This window comes from Trachypithecus francoisi, unplaced genomic scaffold (genome assembly GCF_009764315.1).
Source record: "Trachypithecus francoisi isolate TF-2019V2 unplaced genomic scaffold, Tfra_2.0 Lachesis_group13, whole genome shotgun sequence".
NCBI classification, from domain to species: Eukaryota; Metazoa; Chordata; class Mammalia; order Primates; family Cercopithecidae; genus Trachypithecus; species Trachypithecus francoisi.
This window is the reverse complement of record NW_022681458.1, coordinates 76,476,202-76,498,486: the sequence shown is the minus strand read 5'-3', so window position 1 is coordinate 76,498,486 and position 22,285 is coordinate 76,476,202. Positions and strand designations below refer to the sequence as shown.

General features: G+C 35.5%; 1 protein-coding gene across 5 annotated transcripts in view; it reads right to left on the bottom strand.

The window, feature by feature from the left end:
- Positions 1–22,285, bottom strand: part of TTC21B (tetratricopeptide repeat domain 21B) — an 88,349-nt gene that overhangs the window by 17,919 nt on the left and 48,145 nt on the right. For all 5 annotated transcript variants that reach the window (XM_033231251.1, XM_033231252.1, XM_033231256.1 and 2 more), the window contains exons 18-23: positions 21,725–21,863; positions 18,058–18,164; positions 12,063–12,251; positions 10,058–10,168; positions 8,970–9,051; positions 120–270 (exon numbers count right to left, since the gene is read on the bottom strand). In XM_033231251.1, the coding sequence (XP_033087142.1) occupies positions 120–270; positions 8,970–9,051; positions 10,058–10,168; positions 12,063–12,251; positions 18,058–18,164; positions 21,725–21,863 (779 nt within the window). The remainder of the gene's footprint in view (positions 1–119; positions 271–8,969; positions 9,052–10,057; positions 10,169–12,062; positions 12,252–18,057; positions 18,165–21,724; positions 21,864–22,285) is intronic.

Sequence of the window (22,285 nt, the reverse complement as noted above, 5' to 3'; positions counted from 1 at the left end):
AATAAAACTGATAAACTATTTTGAAACGTACATTTTTTTTTACTACAAAGAAAAGCTTATTCTACTTGATTTACAATGAGAAAAAAAATTATGTAGCATTTATTTGTCAATAGATTTACCAAAGATATAGTCCTTTACAATACTGAAATCCTGGCTCCAACTTTGCTCTGGAGTTACGTTTCTCAGCCATTGAGAAAAATCTTGGGATATCCTCGAGTTTTCCACATCTTCTTAGGAGATCAATCAAACGAGATAATGTCATATAATTATCTGGAAATAAATAATACTTCAGATATGGGCAACATTTTATATTGTTTCTTTTGTTGGTTATAATTCTACTTCATTAGCGTATACTTTACTTATATAAAGTACATTTTAAATATAAGTAAAAAATGCCTCAGGGTATAAGTCCCTAAAGACGCTGTATGGCCAACTAGATGATCTACTAAATGATATAGTTTGGGCTGGGTTGGTCACATCTACATAGGCAAATCTGGAAAAATGTATATTTCTTGTAACTTTTCTACTGTTTGGGGGACCACAACCTTAGAGAAACAGCCTCTACCTAGGCAATCTAGACTTTCAACTGTGTAGTTCAGGAATACCGATTTAATTGCACAGGGCAAGTTCACTGTAGGTCTCTGAGAACCCCTCTCCTACTTACTCTTGCTAGGAAGGACGTGGGAACAGTACAATTGACAAAATAATGTATGGGGTGGGCAATAAGAAATTTTTCTCCAGTCTCTCTTTGATATGTACATGTAGCTAACATACCATATGCTAACTTACCATACTAGAACCTTAGCATATTAGTTCCCATATTTTAATCCTGTTTCACCTTCTTCTAAAAAAAATTAATTCATTAATTCATTCCTTTGATCTCAGGTATAATTTCCTGGCAGGTTCCTAGAAAGCCTTCTCCCAATTCTATCTAATTCTCTCTTATCACTAACAAACTAAGTTTGAGAATAATTTAATAAATCTTTTTTAGGATTGTAAAAATAATGTATAGACACTATAGAAAATAAGGAAAAAATATAAAAAGTATAAAGAAAAAAAATCAACATATTTCCAGCTAGAGATTAGCACATTTTGGTGTGCTTTCTTTCATATATTTGAAAACCAACTGATATATAAATGTAAGCAAAGATACGTTATTTCTTTGTTTACATTCATACAAAATTGACGTTTATTTACATATATACAAAACTGGAGTCACATTTGGGGTTTTGATTTTGATTGGTTTTGATTGGTTTTAATGTTGATTTTGATGAACATTCAACGGTAAACATTTCCCAATTGTCATTAAAGAATCTTCCAAAACATGATTTTTAATGGTTGCATAAGGGCCTACTTACTGATGATTCACATTATTTATTTCTTTATAGTGGTGTCTTTTAGATATTTGGGTACTCAAGTTTCAGTTAGCACAGGACTAGGGATTTGTAGGGGACTTGCAAAAACCCTTACATAGGCTATTATCAACATGTTCTTAGGTTGAATTTCTAGAATTAAAACACAAAAACAAAAAAGCTTGTTTTAAAGCTATTTATCCTTGACTCTATTTTGCTATTTGAAAACAGATGACATCATGTAAATCCAGCAATTTTCCTGAGTATATACCCAAAAGATTAAAAGCAGAGACTCAAACAGGTATTTGTACACCAATGTTCACAGCAACAACCTTCACAATAGACAGAAAAAGTGGAAAGAGCCCAAATGTCCATTGCAGTTGAATAGATAATCAAAATGTAGCACGTACCTATAAAGGAATATTGTATATTGTATGTCAGCCATAAAAAATAAGAAAATTTTGACATACACTACAACATGGATGAATTGTGAAGACATTATACCAAGTGAAATAAGCCAGACACAAAAGGACAAATGGTGTGTGATACAGCTTACATGAGGTGCCTAGAATAGTTAAATTCATAAACACAGAAAGTAGAATGATGGTTGCTGGGGGCTCCGGGAAGAGGAATGAGGAACTGGTGTACCGACTTACAGTTTGGAACGGTAAAAAAGTTTTGGAGATGGGTAACGGTGATGACTTACAAAACAATGTGAATGCATTTAATGCCACTGAACAATACACTTAAAAATGGTTAAGATGATGAATTTCGTGTTATATACGTTTCACCACAATACAAAATATTCTTTAAAAAAAGAACTTCTGGAAACACTGTATCTACTCAATTACAGGATGTTAAACTAATACAGGTTGATAGTATCGTTTGTCCCCTTGACACACAATCTTGAGTCCAGAGATTCTGTTCATCACACCTTTTAGCATCACTAAAAAGGGCACAATAAGAACATGGTTTCAGAAAAAGACAACTCAGATATTGGTCGTGTCGTTTAGCTATGTGAATTCAAACAAATTTCTCAAATTCTTTGGGTCCAATCCACTTATTTTCTTAAAAGAGGATTATAATATTGACTGTAGGAATGCTGCTATATAAATAAAGCCACAAAAAAATTTATAAATTACAAATGTTATTAATAATATTTATACTTCCAAAAATTTTGATAAGAAATAGAATAACTACCCCATAATAAAGCCACAACATCTGGAAGCTGTACTGGATTAAGGAAGAACTAAAGGTTAAAATTTCTGGTTAAATTTTTTTTGCATGATAATGCTAGTATTGTCAACATTGGGAAGGCAATTTCTAGAATATGTCTTATATACTATTGAAATGTATTCATTATTAGTTCAAGTTATAATTTCCAGTGACAGATTAAATTACATTCACTTGTCTTTTGGTTAACCACGACATTTGCAAATTTCTGCACTTAAGAAATCCATTAAAAACTAAAATGTGTATTACCCTCTAAAAAACTTAGCTGGTCCATCTTTATTGATGGATAGTAAGAAGATATCAAAATAGTTATAGGGTGATGAGATGTGGCAAGCATACAATGCTATGGTATGGTATTACAAAGCACAGGATTCCGAACTTTGCCTGGAGGAGTTGGCAAATTTCACATAGGAGTTGACCTTTGAGCAGCCTCAAGGATAGGAGGAAGATCTTACTAGACAAAGGCATTCCAAGTAGCAGAAGGCATGCGCCAAGAGGGAAGCAGAGAACAGTGTGGGGAGTGTTCGTAACTTTGATATTATTAAAGTGGAGGAAGAGGGATAAGAAATATAAATGGTCAAATAATTTGGGGCCATATTATTATTAAAATAATGCTATGATGTTAGACGTTACCCTGAAGCACTATCTTATATTTTAAGCAAAGGGATACCTTCTGATTTTTAGAAGTGATATGCTAGTCCTTTGATGACCTGGAGCAGCCAAAACCTAGAGGCTGGAAGATGAGTTGGGAATCTGCACTAGTTCAGATGAGAAGTGATAAGGGTCTTCATGAGAGCAGTGGGTTAGGATACGACAGACTGGATGTGTTAGCTAGCTATCAAGCAAACAGAACTAAGGAGACACGTTAACCGATTAGTATGAAGGAAGGGGAAAGCTCAGGGCGATCTGGAGATTCTGACAGAGAAAAGGGGCAACCTGTTATGACAGCAATAATTAGATCTAGAAGAGGAATTTTTTAACTACTTAAATTAAGTCAAATTTGTACGGTACATTTCTGAAATAAGCTAAAATAGAGCCTTAATCTAAAGTACAAGATGAGTTACTGAGGATAAATAATAATGTACACATAAAATGAATGTAGATACATATGTTTTAGAGTAATTCCAACAAAATAGATCTGTGGATAAGTATGTAAGGTACTAGTAAGAATAAGGCATACAACACAAGATTAAAAACTCTTAAGATTAAAAATATCACATAGACAATAAAAATTTACTGAAAATTTTGTGGTTGTTTCTGAGACCGAGTCTCACTCTGCCATTGAAGCTGGAGTGCAGTGGCGTGATCTTGGCTCACTGCAACCTCCGCCTCCCAGGTTTAAGCGATTCTCCTGCTGTATTTTTAATTGGCTTGGTGTTTTACAGTCATTCACTGATCCATTCAACCAATAAACATATATGTTGCCACATTCATGTGCGTGGCATTTTGTCTGATATTGGGAATATAAGATAAATATGGTGAGTTCCCTGAACTTGAGGAGTCTACAGTCTAATAAACAACACAAATATGCACATAAATATTTTTAGTAAAATACTATAAGTAATAAATATGTATGGACAAAGTAACCGAGGATTAGGGTTACCAACTCATCCCAGTTTGCCTGGGACTTTCTGTTAGCGTGGGAAATCTCGCATCCAGGAAAACCCTTCGCTCTGAGGCAAATCTAGGATGGTGGCTCATGTTACCCAGCATCACCTAAGACATTTTTTAATGTAGGTGGTGGTAGTGGGATGCAGATTTACTTTTGTATTTTCCCCCAAGAGGGATATATTTTAGATTATGTGTTTGGAAAGAGAAAAGAGATAAGCAAGCTAAAGTTCATTTTAGGCAAAAGGAAAAAACCCAAGCAAAGACTTGGAAGCATGGTTGTATGTCATTTGGTGTTGCTGGAATACAAGATCCTTATATTGCATTTATAAAAAATTGCTTTTCTATTTGTTTACAAACAGTCCAAAGCAGTCAGTCTACTCAGCCAATTTTTTTGGGAAAAAGGCTGCTGCCAACTAACAGAAACTTAAGTGAAACAAAACCCACAAGACACATGAAGGCTTCTTCAAATCTTAGAAAACTATAATGTGTGAGACTCTTCAACTCTTAGAAAACTGTACTACTTTTAATGACTTAAGAATATTCACAACAGAAGAAGTCTGTTTTTTTAAGAAATAAAGTTAGATCATTGTCTCAAAGGGCAAGACTGTGAAATGGGAACCGCTTGAGATAGAATGAAAATATTATGTATATTACTTTCAAATGGTAGTTTAGAGAAGAGGAATAAGAGAAAACAGTGTGGAACACAAGGTAGAAATGGCAGGGAAAAAAATGACACAAGCCTGAAGAAAATAAAAGTAGGTTTGGGCAATGTGGGTGGCAAGATGAGCCCATATTTTGCACCCAGGGTGAGTGGAAGAGGTGAGATGGTCAAGTAATTCACAGCATTCTTTTAAGTAACATCTAAGTGCACTCTGGAAAAGACAGGGCAAAAACCAAATGAAATGGCCTCTGGTAGTCCCAAGGTGGAAAAAAAATTAAATAGTAAAAGTAATAAAGAGAAACTATTGATATTACTGTAAAAAATAGATCATATTTTTTCCTTTCAATTTTTGTGCTAACTGGGGATATTTTATTTCTAAGTATGAACTGATGTTCTCTAAATTCAAACGTCTTTTTATTAAAAGCATTAGTAGAGGTAGCCTGTAGAGCATATCTAGTTCTTTGAGTTGCCGTGCTTGAAGGATTGCCACCTCTGTGTCTCTGTGGCTCTAACCAGGCAGCTCCGACTGGGGTTTAGAAGAACTGAAACAGAGCTCTAGGACTTTCTCTGCCATTTCCAACTCTTTTTAGTAACACAGGTAGTAACATACAGTCATCTATTAGTCAAACAGTTCCCACCTCTCTTTCTTCTTTTCCTCTTTCCTCTCTCCCTCCATCCCTGCTTCCCTTTCTTCCTTTTCTCCCTCACTCTTCTTTCCATCCAGTATTTGTCGAGTACTAACTAGGCCAGGTATGCTTCTCAATTCTGGAAACACAGCAGTGAAGGGCAACGTTTCTGGTCACTTGATGCTTCTGTTCTATGATTTATAGTTTTTTTGGTTCTGTTTCACAAGGGCTACACAAAACACAAAAATCCTAAAAAAAAAAAAAAGCCAAACTCTAAAAACCCAACTGAATAGAAAACAGGATAAAGGGATGGAGAGCAAGAAGTGGTGCTACTTGATGTAGGCCAGTGAGGGAAAGGCATTCTAAGGAAGAAGCAGCATCAGAGCAAAGGCCCAAAAGAAAATGAGGCAGCAGCCAGATGGACCTTTGGGAGGAGCACATTCCGGGAAGCAGAAATAGCAAACAAAAAGGCTCAAGGCTGTAACTGGCTTGGGCTTTTGCCTACCTAGTTTCTGTTATTCCTTTCTTCTTTACTATCAGAATTCTGATTTTATTCTATAGGGTATTAGATGCAGCTAAAAGATAACGTTTCCCACCTTTTTTGCAGCCACGGAGTTGATACTACTAAGGGTTGGGTTTTATTTTTTTGCTGGTTAAGCCCTTTTGTCCAGCTCTGCATCCACCTTCCCCATCTGGGCCCTGGAACATCAATGCCCAGCACTGCAGTGATCATCTTGAACCATGAGGTGATGCTCAGGCAAGTCAAAGTAACAATGTAGAACAAAAAGAGAGAAGGCTCCGGTTTCCTGAAGATACCATGGAACTGCCATACCAATCCCTACACAGTGTACTTTTAGATTTCTTTTACAGACAGAAAATTAAAAGCCGTGCTTTTTTAGCCTAGAATTTTCAGGGGCATCTCTGCCATTTTCAATGAAAGCATTTCTAAAGTCTTTGTAGGCTAGGGATGGAAACAGAGATGAGTTATGACGATGTTGCAATAATCTATGTGGAAGATGGCAATGGCTTAGACCAGGGTGGCAGTAACAGAGGTGGTAAAAAGTGATGGCATTCTAGGTGTACTTTGAATGTAGCACTAAGAAGGATTTGCTGATAGACTGGAGGTGATATATGAGAGAAAGATGAGACAAAGATTAACTGTGAGGTCTGGGCTGGCATAACAGTGAGCAGTGATGCCACTCACTGAGGTGAGAGGTGGGGCTGGAGCAAACTTAGAGGGGAGGGAAAGATCAGGTGTTCTATTTTGGATAAGTTAAGCTTGAGATACTCCTAGACATCTGAGTGGGAATGCAAAGAGGCAGAGGTGTATATGAGTAAGGGCTGCAGATAAATGTTTAGGACACATCAGTACATACACGGGATATAAAGCCATGCAGCTGGACAAAGTCACCTAGGGGGTGAATATATAAAAAGAAAGGAGGTTCAGGAACTGAAGCTAAGAGTGTTCTGATATTTAAAGGTCATACAGAGAAGAGAACTCCAACAAAGGAGACTGAAACAGCGGGCAATGGGGCAAAAGAAGAACCAAGTGAGTTTAGGATCTCAGAGACAAATGAAGAAAGTCTTTCATTGTGGAGGGGGATAAACTGTGCCAAATATGATGACAGGTCAAGTCAGCAGAGAACTGAGAACTGAATCTGATATGGCGGTATGGGGTCACCGACCACATTGCAGAAGCGACTTCCCTGGAGTGCAGCAGTGGATGAGACAAAGTGAACACAGCATGTTTGAAAATCCTTCAGAGAAAAATTTGTTGTCAAGAACTGAAGAAGGGCACAGTAATTGGGAGGGGATGAGACTTAAGAGTTGATTTTTATTGACTGATTTATTTAGAGCAGGAAGATGTCACAGCACAGTTATATGCTGATTAGCAAAAATTGAGAATTCAAGAGAGAGAATCATAAGAGTAAAGCCCTTTGGTAGGTGAGAAGCTGGACAAAGGCGCGATCATAGCCTGGGGAGGACAAAGGCTGAGGAGTGGGTAAATTTAGTGACAAAGAATGGGGAAGTTCTCTTCCAGGTGCAAGTATTCTCTTAGTGAAGTAGGTGGCAAGGCTTTTAACTGTGGGCAAGAAATGGGGCAAGGGTGTTGGAGGTTTGTGTTGCAGGAAGTCAGGGATCCCGAACACAGGGACTGGTTGAAGCTGTGGCAGAAGAACATAAACTGTGAAGATTTCATGGGCTTTTATTAGTTCTCCAAATTAACACTTTTATAATTTCTTATGCCTGTCTTTACTGCAATCTCTGAACATAAATTGTGACGATTTCATGGACATTTATCACTTCCTCAATCAATACTCTTATAATTTCCTGTGCCTGTCTTTAATCTCTTAATCCCATCATCTTCATAAGCTGAGGATGTATGTCACCTCAGGACCCTGTGATGATTGCATTATCTGTATAAATTGTTTGTAAAACATGTGTGTTTGAACAATATGAAATCTGGCCACCCTGAAAAGGAACAGGATAACAGTGATTTTCAGGGAACAAAGGAGATACCATAAGGTCTGACTGCCTGCGGGCCGGGCAGAACAGAGTCATATTTCTCTTCTTGCAGAAAGCAAATAGGAGAAATATCGCTGAATTCTTTTCCCAGTAAGGAATAACCCTGGGAAAGGAATGCATTCCCAGAGGTGGGTCTATGGACGGCTGCTCTGGGGGTGCCTGTCTTATGCGACTGAAGATAAGTGATGAAATACGCTCTGGTTTCCGGCAGTGCCCTCAGGCTTGCTAGGATTAGGATATTCCAGCCTGGTGAATTCTAGTCAGACTAGCTGTCTGCTCTGGAACGCTGTTTCCTGTTAAGATGTTTATCAACGACAATGTGTGCCCAGCAGGACATGGAACCTCATCAGTAATTCTAATTTCACCCTGGCCTTCTGATCTTGCTCTGCCTCTCTGCCCTTGTGATCTTTTATTGCCCTTTGAAGCATGTGATCTTTGTGACTTACTCCCTGTTCACATCCCTTTTCCCTTTTGAAATCCCTAATAAAAACTTGCTGGTTTTGCGACTCAATCAGCATCATGGAACCTACCAACAGGTGATGCCACCCCCAGAGGCCCAGTTGTAAAATTTATCTCTTTTGTACTCTTTCTCTTTATTTCCCAGACCAGCTGACACATAGTGAAAATAGAAAAGAATGTACGTTGAAATATTGGGGGCTGGTTCCCCCAATAGTTTTCAGGAGACAAGAGAAAGTGGGAAAAAGTAGTTAGAATCAATGAATTCATTCTTGGAATACAGTAGGATTGCCAGGTTTGTGCTCATAATTTAAAATGAGACCAGTCAACAGTGTTGCATTTTCCTTATGGCCATTTCAGCTAGTCAAGCCCATGTGTGGAATAAGTAGACAGTCTGATTCAACTAGGGATGGAGTTTGCCCAAGGGCAAAACCACTAAACAGAAGAAAAAGGAGTAAGGGAGGGGTGACTGCACTCAAAAAAATACTATCAGTGGGTATTTACCTGGCTTACGTTCTAAAAGCTGCTGTAAATGAAACACCGCTTGTTCATAGTCTTGTTTTCTGAACATGAGATCAGCCATCATCTATAAAGATAAAAGTTGGTTCTAAAAATATTGCCATGTGTTTTACACAACATATTCTTCCAATCAAGATTTAACACTAGAAAAACATAGATGATAAACATGAGGAGGGGGCAGCATTTTATAAAAAGCAGGAATTTAAGGTTCAAGCTCACCTTGAGCAGAATAACTTGGAGATCAGTGTAACAGAAGATAATCAAGGATGCGAAACAGATTGCTCTGCTTGCAAAACTGTATTTTTAGCAAAAAATATGTTCCTAGCAGTTGTTTTAAAAACAGAAATTTGAAAGGATTTGCACACTGTATGTGCTATTGTAGAAAAGATAGCTCACTGAACCTGACTAAAATAACAATGAGAAGATTCAAAAACAAAACAAAATTTAAATCATAACTATTTTGAAAAATTAAAAATGAGCAAGACCTACTGAGATTTTTCTTATTATGTGCTGTAAAATGCAGATTTCATATATTTCTTTTTAACCACAATAACTTTAAATAAACCTCACAAAATGTCATCCACATAGCTGTCAGCACAGCTAACAAATATTTTAGTCCACGTAAAAATAAGAAAAAAAAAAAACAACCAAAATTCTATTCAAAACAGAACATCTCAGACTGATATATGAAGTTTTTTTTCCCCTGTAACTCCAAAAATTCCACCCAAACTCTTAAATGTGTCCACCATTCCTAAGTACTTAAAAGTGAGTTCTTAGCAAATTAGTGTTACCACATGAACTCCACCTAACCAAGCATCCCCTTAGGCATAAATAAAAAAGTAACTAGACCCAAAAGGGCATGTAAAAACCTGACCTAGGTTTATCTTTCTTATAAATAAAACCCTAATGATTCTGGGTCTTTATTGGTAAAATGTAGTAATGTTAGGAAAACGTTATTTCTTCCAAAAGCCAACACGAGCCATGTCTCATCATCTAGTAGTAGTTCCACGGGGTAAAATTTAAAACTTATAAAACACAACTGCTTTTGTTGTACCGAAGTTCCTTGGACTGACCATGGTAGCAGCTTCATTATCCTGGTCACTCTGAAGTAGTAAAGCACACTGCCGCAGGCAGGAATCAGGGTCATCTTGTGCCAGGTATAATCGTGCCAGTTCCAACATAATCTGTAGAGTAAAAGGCTAGATTCATCAGACACTGTATAGAATAAAAAGTGAATGAGGAAAATATGTGGACACAGATTAAACTTTAGTTGACCAAAAGTCATTGCAATAAAAATGCCAAGTATAATAGACTAAAAAAAAAAAACCATAAAAAACTGTACGTATACCATCTCTATTTTCTCTTACACTAGAGAAAAAAACAAAGCAAAGCAAACAAACAAACAAACAAACAAAAATAGAGAAATAGGTAGTAACTCGCTTCAAAAGTAGAGCGACATAATGCACTGTGAAAAGAACACTGGTCTTAAAACCAGATTGGATTCTAGTCCCAGCTCCTCCATGACAGGGCCAAGTCAGGTTCCTTCTACATCTCTTAATCTGCTTTCTCATTTGTAAAATAAAAAGCTTCAAGCAGATAATCTCTAAGGTATGCCTCAGATTTAAAAGAAGGATTTCAACTCTTTTAGCCACCACTGAAAAAGGTATCTGTTTGGTTATGCCTTGCTAAAGGCTGTTTTTGCCATTTATCTGAAAAAATTATATTAATAAAAATGTTCAAATTAGTCATTAAATTCTAGAGGACAGCTGTCTTTTGTACATGATCACCTACTTAAGTGTTTAGCCATTAATTATTTTCAAAAATTAATAATCTCTCCAGATCTTCTCAGATCTTGACGGAGTTAAAACATTTTAGTTTTTATATAACCAATCATGTATGTAAGTGTGCTACACCAAAATTATCTTTACATTTATTCTCCCACTGTGCCATATGAGGTCATAGATTCAGCCTAGCCATTTTTGCATCCTTAGTATTAAACACCAATTGAAATACAGAGTGTACAACAGCTGTTTAGTAAAAGGAACTGAATTATCTAAATCCAGATATTTGTGATAGAGAAATTATTTAAATTATTTTAAAATTATTTCATTTATTTTGATAAATTAAATTGATAAAATAAATTAATTTGAAAATTATTTATTTTGATAATTAAAAACATAAATATTAAAACAATTTGCAGGTTGCTTTATATTACTTGTTCCATTACAGTTTTTAAATTGTAATGTTCTTTTTTTTTTATTTTTTATTTTTTGAGACAGGGTATTGGTTTGTTACCCAGGCTATAGCACTGTGGCATCATCATGGTTAACTGCAGCCTTGACCTTCTGGGCTTAGGTGATCCTCCTGCCTCAGCACCCTGAGGAGCTGGGACTACAGGTACATGCCACCATGTCTGGCTAATTTTTGTACTTTTTAGTAGATGAGGGTTTAGCCATGCTGCCTAGGCTGGTCTTGAACTCCTGGACTCAAGTGATCTGCCTGCCTTGGCCTCTCAAAATGCTGGGATTATAGGCATGAGCCACTGCATCCGGCCTTAAACTCTAATATTCTTAATGTAAGGCATCATGTAAGATTTTGAAAGTTTTCGAGGAATAATATTAATCTTTTAACTTATATTTTTGTTATATTTCTTTGTAAATTTTCTTCTTTTTTTCTATTTTATTTTATTTTTTTGAGATGGAGTCTCGCTCTGTTGCCCAGGCTGGAGTGCGGCAGTGTGATCTTGGGTCACTGCAACCTCCACCTCCCAGGTTCAAGTGATTCTTCTGCCTCAGCCTCCCAAGTAGCTGGGATTACAGGAGGCGCCCCCACACCATGCTGGCTAATTTTTGTATTTTCAGTAGAGACAAAGTTTCCCCATGTTGGTCAGGCTGGTCTCAAACTCCTGACCTCAGATGATCCACACGCCTCGGACTCCCAAAGTGCTAGGATTACAGGCATGAGCCACTGCACCCTGCCTACATCTTCTTTTAAAACAAGCTGGTAAAAATTTTACATCTGAGGAAATTAGAGGACATCTGGAATAAAAGGTACTTAAAATTTTATAAAGGTACTGACCTTATTATCTGTTTCACAGTGAACCAGAGCCTCTCTATAAAACTTAATTGCTTTTTCATAGTCTCGCTGAGCGACAGAATGTTTTGCAATCTTTGCACAAATTTCAGCTGCTAAATGTTTCTGTGCAGGAACTGCATCTGGCTGTTCCATCTGAACACGTTTTAGTACCCGAGCTTGTAATTCTCGAGCCTAGAAAAAATCAGGATAAAAGGAATAAAAAAAATAAAGAAAGGAAATTAAATTCTCTATAACTCACACACAGCATAATTTTACAGATTTATTTAAACATTACGAACCCTTGATCTAACAAATCCTGATCCAAAGAAAATGTATTCTTGAGATCTCAAGCATGTACGTGTTTGCAAATGAGCCAGCATGCATATATCTTTCCAACAAAACACTTACGGAATTACTAAGTCTTTTCCCACTGTTACAAGCATGTGTATAGGAAGTGCACTAAGGAGGAAATACAACCTTGAAACAAATACAAAGAGATGGGGCCTTCCTCAGGGTAAGAATGTAGAGTAGATTGTTAAATTGGAAGAATATCAGCCTTTCCACCCATCCATCTGGTTTCTGGAACATTGAGATGTTCCTTCAATAAATGGTAAGAACTCCCATGTTTTAGGTCTTCAAAAATAAAATTCACGTTTCAGCTATACATAATGATTCACTAATGAATGCATTCATTTAACAAATAGTAAATGCCTACCACATGCAACATATTATGCTACACACAGGGCACCCTTCTCGGGAGTCTTGTCAAAATGTTAGCAAACAATTGCTTTGAAACAGGTTTTCTTTTTTTTTTTCTCTCAAGCCAGCGGTTTAGAGAGTCATAACAGCATTCTCTTGCAAATGAAATAAAAATATAAGTGTATATAGCATGTGGTTAACATTAAAACTGTTTCATGAAATTTTTATTTTGGTTATATTAATATGTGTTTAAGTATGTCAGTATATGTACCTTTGTGTGTTTTGGATTACACATATGCATACATCTGTTCATGTTTTTACATAGCTATACACATATACACACACTCATGCATGTGCTCCTAGTAAAAAACCTGAAAACAATTGGTTTAGATAGGACGATCTCTGTCTTGCAGGAAGGCATCCTTGTATCCCTGAATTCTTGTACCTCTACATATCAAGATGTCCTCCTCTGACATCACTTAGCCAACAGGAAAGTAGAAAGCAGGGAAAGACCCCGGGGCCCATTCCTAGCACCTCAGGGGTAAGGGTACCATCCCAAGGACACAAGTTTCCAGGTAGCAGCCTCCAAGAATTTTGTTAGAGATGTCCCATCACTTATGGCCCTATACTGTTTTACATCTGGACTCTGAATTGCAAGTGTAGGAAAGAAAGTGAAAATTAAAGAGAAAGTGGAACAAATATTGGTGACAGAGGCCCCTGGCAAACTGCCCCTAGAGGACAGTTGTCCCTTTTCGAACAAGATAAGTGGAAAATGCTATTGCCATGGGAGTACATAATAGAAAACCTAACTCAGTCTTGGAAGTCAGGTGAGAATTAAAAGAATGGCTGGTAGTTACACCCTGGTGAGTTGGGGAAAAAGAGATGGCATGAAGAGATGGAATGGCTCATAGGCATTAGGAATCACATGTGAAGGAAAGATAATAAGGGATATAAGGGATACACTGTTTGATTAAATAATTAGAAGAAAAAATGGCTGGAAAGATATACAGAATATACAACAGGTAAGCCTGTTAAATAGTCTACATTTTATCCTAGAGGCCATGGGAAGCTACTACGCCATGTTTATAAGCATTGGCATGACAGGATCAGGTTGTCTTTGGGAATCATCACCCTGGTGGCACTGTGAAGAACTGACTAGAGGGAAACGAGACTGGAAGAGGATGGGATCAGTTAGGAGGATACTTCAGGACTGTAAGCAAGAAATAACGATGGAGTCGGCTAAAAGATGACAGAGAGGGCTACAGAAATGCAGAGTTATTGGAAAAGTCTGAAATGTTTAGAAAGCAAAATTCCGAAGACTTGAGATTTCCCTAAATTTACCATTTCTGTCACTGCCCAAAATGTTTAGCAACTTTGCAAAAACACTATGACGGACCCCTAAGTTACATAATGTGGAGAATTAAGCTCAATAAACGGTCGCTGAATAAATGAACAGAAAATATCAAAAACTTTGACTCCACTTACAGGTTTCTGTTTAAATTGCATCTTAAGATTTGTCTCTTTGTCATTCAGAATATACAGCATTGTCATCATTGGGAAGAATGTTATAGTTCCTCAAACCTTATTAAAGACGCATAATCCCTGGGCTCTAACATATAAACTCAAAACTGATTACAGTTTGGGGTGCTGGTATTGTCTAGCCATGGCATGCTGTTTTTTAATGTTGCTTCATATGTCTGCTTTTATAACACAGGGCCTCATATGACCATAGTGACTGGGACTAATGATAGTCATAAAGGAGTGAACTAAGCTAAATTTATTTCTAAAATGTTTTAAAAGTCTACACTTACCAAAGATTACACTTTCCTTCTAGCTTCTGATAGCTAACCTATTGCTGGGTGCAATTCTCTATCATGTGATTCAGAAAATAAGAACTAAAATGTACCAACAATTAAGGACAAGACATTAATATTGTTTAAGATTACATACTTCAATGATATCATAAACTTAGATGGATATCACAGAATCTAATAATCCAAGCTCAATTCATTCACAACTAGGACAAAAAAATTTTGGGACTTTCTACTGAAACTTGGGTAAGCACCCACACTCATGCACATACACGTGCACACACACATACACATGCCCCTGTCGGTTAAATATCAAAACCAAAACACTATAAACTATTTGCAGAATGCAGAACTCTTCTGGGTACACGGGAATCAGGCCGAAAGGTGACTAGTACAGTATTCCGGAAAGCACAAAGGGTTAGGACTGAGGCATCTGCATTCCACTTCAAACTCTTCTAGTAACCAGCTGTATAATCTTAGACAAATACTCTCTGTGGGAAAATGAGCACAGTAATACATAAACTGCTTGCTTACCTCAGAGACCTGTTGCTTCCAACATATCACAGGAGCTCACAGACACAGGATAAATAGAATGAGATAAAAATAATGGAGGTCTTTTTTTAAAAAATATCAAGTATGAGGAAGGCAAGAGATCATTTCACAACTAGACAACTGCAAAACAAACCAACATTATGGATCCCATCTGGGGAACAGTAAAGTGCCTCCAGGGAACTTGGGAAGTAAGATTATCCCTCTCAGAAGTAAGCTGCAAAATCAACACATAATAGATAGAGGAGACAGGCAAAATTGCTTAAATGAGATGGAGAACCTAGAAGATTTACTTAAAAATCTTCCAGTGTCTGATACTGAAATAAAATATATCACATTGTGCTCCCTATAAACAAACTTTCAAACAACTAATTTAAAATGCCTGACAACAATAATGGAAAAGGCAAAAGTAGAATAACAGAATTTGAATAAGAAGAAATGTGTGTTGTAATGTAGCTAACACTGAAAAATAATAAAAGGAGGTATAAATAACACAATAATAAAGGGGAAAGTGGAATAAGAATAATTTAACTCATAAAAGTCAAGAAAATTCAGAAAAAAATAAATTGTAAGATGGCAAATCCAAATATAATTCATAATTATATTAAATGTTAAAAAATTATAATAGATTAAGATTGTCAAGAAAAAATTATATGCTGACAGATCTTCAACAAAAGGACACGGAAAATTGAAAGTAAAAGAATGCAGGAGATATACCATGCTAAAAGGAAGCTGGACTTAGCCATATAAACACAAGACAGAGGAGATTTTAAAGCAAGAAGCATTACTAGAAATGAAGAAGGCCATTTTATTATTTTAAAGAACTTAATTCACCAGGAAGATAGTGTAATTCTAAATCTGGATCATTCAATAATGTATCTTCTAAATAAATGAAGCAAAAATACATAGAACTAAATGGAAAAAGAGAAATCCACAATCACACTGAAAGACTTTAACATCCCTCTCATACAAACAGACCAAAACTAAGAAAACAAATAACAACCAAACCCTAAGAACAGGGAAGATGTAGAGAAATCAATCAACAAATCCAACCTAATTGACATATGGTTGAACTAAGTATTTATTAGGTTGGTGCAAAAATAATTGTGGTTACAGTAATGCTAGAAACACATTATTTCAAGTTCACATGGAACCTTTACCAAAATTGATTATAACGTGGGATGTAAAGCAAGCTTCAACAAATTGCAAAGGATTGAATCATTCAAAGTATGTCTTGGCCCAGCAGAAGTATACTAGAAATCAGTATCAAAAAGATAACAAGCAAATCAGAACTCCATAAAAATTGAATGCTACACTTTTAAATAACCCACTGGTCAAAGAACCAATCGAAGTGCAAATGAGGAAATGTTTTACAATAAATAATAATAAATTTGTGGAATGCTGATAAACCAGTGTTGAGGGAGAAATTTATTGCTTCAAATGAATAAGCAAAGAACAAAAGCTTGAAATCCATTACCTAACATACTATTTCAAGAGGCTAAAAAATAAAATAAAATAAAAATTAGTAAACCAAACCCAAAGAGTGTAGAAGAAATTATGAGGTTAAAAGAAAACATTTCATGAAGCCAGAAAAGGCAAACGTTGACCCTTCAAAAATATTAATAAGATAATGAACCCCTAGCATAATTGATTATCAAAGAAGAAAAATAAAATTACTAATATCAGGTTTGTAAAAGGGGACCTTTTTCACTGCATTTGTAGACATTCAAAAGAAAAGATACAATAAACAAGTTTATGTTAATACATTTAACGATAAACTGACTACTTAAAAAAATCCAAAATGATATAAGAAGCAATTTGAAAATGATCAGTCTGAAATATATTAAAAACTTTCCTTCAAAGAGTTGGGTCTCAAGGTCTGGAACACTGAATTGTTCCAAACATCAAAGAATTAGCAGCCGGATGCGGTGGCTCACATCTGTAATACCAGCACTTTGGCAGGCCAAGGCAGGTGGATCACCTGAGGTCAGGAGTTTGAGACCAGCCCGACCAACATGGTGAAACCCTGTCTCTGCTAAAAATACTAAAACTACAAAAATTAGCTGGGCATGGTGGTGAGCGTCTATAATCCCAGCAACTCAGGAGGCTGAGACAATAGAATCACTTCAACCTGGGAGGCAGAGGGTGCAGTGAGCTGAGATCATGCCATTATACTCCAGCCTGGGCAACAAGAGTGAAACTCCGTCTCAAAAACAAAAAAAAGAAAAAGAAAAAAGAAAAAAAGAATTAGCATCAATTTTTTGAACACACAGATGTAGAAATCCTGAACAAAATATTGTAAAACATCTTTACATTCCAGCAAATCTTTTAAAAAATTATATCAAAGTGACATTTATTTCAGTGATATAAGCGTGGTTTAACATTTGAAAATAAATCAATATACCACATTTGAAAAGAAAAACGGGACAAAAGACATATGATCATCTTGACAGATGCAGAGAGTATATTTGATAATAATTTAATTGACTTATAAAGAAGTTGTTAGCAAACCAGAAACTGAATCATCATAAAAAAAACATCAACCACTTGGGAACATACTTAGGGAAATCTGTGTAAAACTTCTATGTTGAGAACCACAAAATATTAAGAGAAAAAAGAACATCTAAATAAATGGAGGAAGAAAGCACTAAGTTCAAATCCTGATTATGACACTAGTCATATGACTTCACACAAGTTATTCAACCAAGTCTCCTCAGCTATAAAACAGGATTAAAAAATTCCAACCTTTCCTAATTGTTATATAGTAGTAATAATATATTTAAAATGTATAATCCATAAGCATTCAATAAATATTTCGATTTTGACATATTTTCTGCAGCTGTTTGGCCAAAACAGATTGCTTTCCTCTTATACATGGCATATTTCCTTCTGCATCCATCTCCTACCTCATGACCACACTCACAGACAAATGCACTTACCTGTTGTAACGCAGTGATCGCATCACCAGGTCTTTCCATTTTACTATAAACTTTTGCTAGAAGAACTTGACAACATCCATCCTCCATGAGAGCGGACAGTTCATTTACTATGAAAGAATGGAATGTAATGGAAAAAATTATTCATCTTGAATAAATATTCACATTTTTCCAGAATTTTAAAAACTGGGCTCTAGAAAAAATGATTTTGAAAAATACTGAATACAGTTAAAATTTTCTCAGTCAGTTACCTGAAGAATGGCCAAATTAAAAAAAAAAGAAAAGAAAAGATTTAGGATAAACACTGGCTGGATGAAAAGTTAAAGAACTGGTTAACAACTAGAGGCTTTTCTTAGACATATATTAAGAGATAACAATTTAACCCCACAATAATTTCCAGTTTTACCCTTAAGTGTATAAAAATTTGTTTACAGAAATCATTAAAAGAAGACAGGGTAGTTGCTATATGCAGTTAAGAAGATAACTGCTCTTTTAAAAATCAAAGATACGGCCGGGCGCGGTGGCTCAAGCCTGTAATCCCAGCACTTTGGGAGGCTGAGACGGGCAGATCACGAGGTCAGGAGATCAAGACCATCCTGGCTAACACGGTGAAACCCCGTCTCTACTAAAAATACAAAAAACTAGCTGGGCGAGGTGGTGGGCGCCTGTAGTCCCAGCTACTCGGGAGGCTGAGGTAGGAGAATGGCGTAAACCCGGGAGGCGGAGCTTGCAGTGAGCTGAGATCCCGCCACTGCACTCCAGCCTGGGCAACAGAGCGAGACTCTCAAAAAAAAAAAAAAAAAAAATCAAAGCTATGTGATAAGCAATAAAGTACAGTTATTAAGAGCACTGACTTTGATGTTGAACAGTTTGGTTTCAAATCTAGGCTTTACCATTTACTAGCCCTTTAATTTTGAGCAAGGTACTTAACCATTCTGTAATTCCCTCTCATCTGTAAAATAGGAAAAATGATAGCACTTACCTCACAGGGTGGATGTAAGATTTTAAAAGCTAATAAGTTACTAAATAAGTTAAAATATGCAAAGTAATGAAAACAAACTCTGGTACATGGTAAGTGCTTTTTAAATATTTGGTTAATGCCAAATATTTTGTGTCTAAGAACAATAAAAGAACCCTAGATAATTAACAAAAATGTTTCCTCCACCATTTGTCAAGTGCACAGTTCATGACACGCTGTGCCATTTTGCCAACTAGGTAGTTTTGAACGTATCAATAAAACTGAGTTTCAGATTGCTAAATTTAAAATGGGTACGATTATATCTGCCTCAAAGATGAATATGAGTCCTGAGGAGATAATGTATGAAATGTATATGAAGGCATCTGCGTATGTCATGGGCATGCTCAGCAAATATTAAATGAAAGAATTTATGATACATAAATATAATATACCCACTGTAACTAAAACATACGATACTTGAATCTCTCTCCCCCTATAAACTTTTCAAAATGTATATCCACATTTAGGCCTTTCAAGTGTTTCAAAAGAAGATCTGATAAATCCATGCATATATTTTTATGGAACTAATAATACTTCATACAATAAATACGTTTATAATTAGAAGAATTTAAGCACCAATGTCATCAAAGTTAAACTAAAAGATGATTTTGAAAATACCAGATAACTTACAATCGGCTTCTCTCATCATGTGTTCAAATGTATTTTAAAGCTACACTATACATGTTGTTGGCAAAAGGAACATACACAATACACAATGGAATAAAATAAAGATTCCTATCATCAGAGTAATGTATATGAAGGAGTTTATTATAAAATAAAGGAGGCAGTTCCATAAATGGCATGAAAATAAAATTGGCTATCCACTTTGGAAACTATATAGTAAAACTTGTATGTGGAATAAAGTACATGGATTAAAGTTCTCAATATAAAAATTAAAACAATATAAATGACAAAAATATATGGAAATACTTTCATAATGTTAGGATTAGGTAAGAACGACAAGAAACTTTAGAGAATGACAAGAAATTCAGAAACAAAAAAAAGACATGAAAAGCAGATATATGATCATTAAATATTCTACTTGATCAAAGATACAATAAACAAATCTGATAAAGAAAAGACAGCCTGGGAGGAAGTATCTACAACATGAATATTAGGTAAAAGATTAAAGACAAAGAATATAATTAAAAATTCCTAGAAGAAAATAAGATACATAAAATAACCTTATCACTCATCAAAGAAATGCAAATTAAAATAATTTTATTCTTCATGACTAATACGACATAATGTCAGGAAGTTTTTAGCCTTAAGAAAGAACAATGGGGCCAGATTTAATTCTAGGAAGTACAGAGAGGTATATGTATATAAAGAAGGATTTTATCTCAGTACTGCTTCCAACTATTCCCCAAGCTAAATGTCCATTCCAATATGAGACTCATCAAGTCAATTATGGTATTAACATATAGTGGAATACTCTACATATGCTAAAAAATAAAGAAGAGCTATATTTCTAACAAGGAAAGAAGTTATTAAATGAAAAATGCATACTGCAGAATTATAGGTGCACTATAATCTATTTAGATAGAAAAAAGTGGTAGGTATAATAATTGTGTATATATGAGAGAGGTAAAGATGGGGGCAGGGAGACTGATTATCATGATATACAAGTTGTTAAATATGGTTTTCTCTGGAGAGTGGGAGAGGACACAACTTTTACTAACTTCTGTAATCTTTAAATTCTCGCAATGGGTAATCACTAGAATTTATTGAAAAATAAAGATCTTTAAAAAGCAAATTTTTACAAACTTGAAAGGTAACTTGATAGTATCCAAACAAATTTTAAATGTACAAAATCTTCAACTCAGCACCCTACTCTAAAAAATACATGCAAATGTACACTAAGGAATGATGCAGTGATATTCGTTGTAACACAGATTATAATATCAAAATAATGGAAAACTAAACATCCAATAATTTCAAGAAAATTAAGTAATTTATTGGCATTATGGAACATTGTGATGCCTGTAGATAGAATAATATGAATAAAAATTCCTAGAAGAAAATAAGATACATAAACAAAATAATACCTAACTTTATCACTCATCAAAGAAATGCAAATTAAATGCATGATGTACTGACATCAAACTATCTGGGACATGTATGTGGAAAAAATTGCAGAAAAGGAAGAATAACAGTTTTGCACAGGAAAATCACATTACATTTATATATACACAAACATATATAGAATATTAAATTACAAGCTACTAGGGAGGTAATTTGAGAACAAGGCAAATGGAATTCATAGGAGAAACAGATGACTTATGCATTATATTCTTTTATAGAGTTTGAATTGTAAAAAAGAAACATGCTACTTTTTTAAAAAGTAAAGATTACAAAAATGTTAATGTGTTTAAATATGAGGTAGTTGTAATTTAAAGATAACTTACTTTATATTATTTTGGGAAGTAAGCTATATTTCTATAACACAATTAACTGTTTCATAAATCTGCTACTAGGTTTTAAAATATCACATTTTAGTAGAGTGGCATTCTGATAAAAGAAAAAATATGCATGTATTTATATAACCAACCACATATAAAATATTGAGAATACAAATACATATTTATGCAATATAAAAATAAAATGGATCAGACTTATCAGACTTTTTTCAAACCAGAAAGACTTTCATACCAGGTTCATGAGCCAGAGCATGTTGAAGAACTTTTTCTGCTTTGTCATACCATTTCAATTTTAGTAAGAGCTCAGCCAGGTCATAGCAAAGATAATTCTTTTGTCCACTTTTCAGAGCAGTTTCATAGTGAGTGATTGCCTAAACAAAATTCATTTCATTTAAGGGAACAAGACAATGAGAATGGCATTCAAGCATAGCTATTTAACACATTATAGACTTAAAGCATAGGTATAACTAGAAATAACCAGGAAGAATTGTAGGCATATGCCTGCCTGTCAATTAAGTATGCCACTCTTCTCAGAGAATAGATCATCACATGAAACAACTAACATTTCTTTTTCTTTCTCTTTTCCTTTTCTTTCCTTTCTTTCTTTTTTTTTTTTTTGAGACAGAGTCTCACTCTGTCACCCAGGCTAGAGTGCAATGGTGCAACCTCAGCTCACTGCAACCTCGGCCTCCCAAGTTCAAGCAATTCTCCTGCCTCAGCCTCCCAAGTAGCTGGCATTACAGGAGCCCACCACCATGCCCAGCTAATTTTTTGTTGAGATGGGGTTTCACCA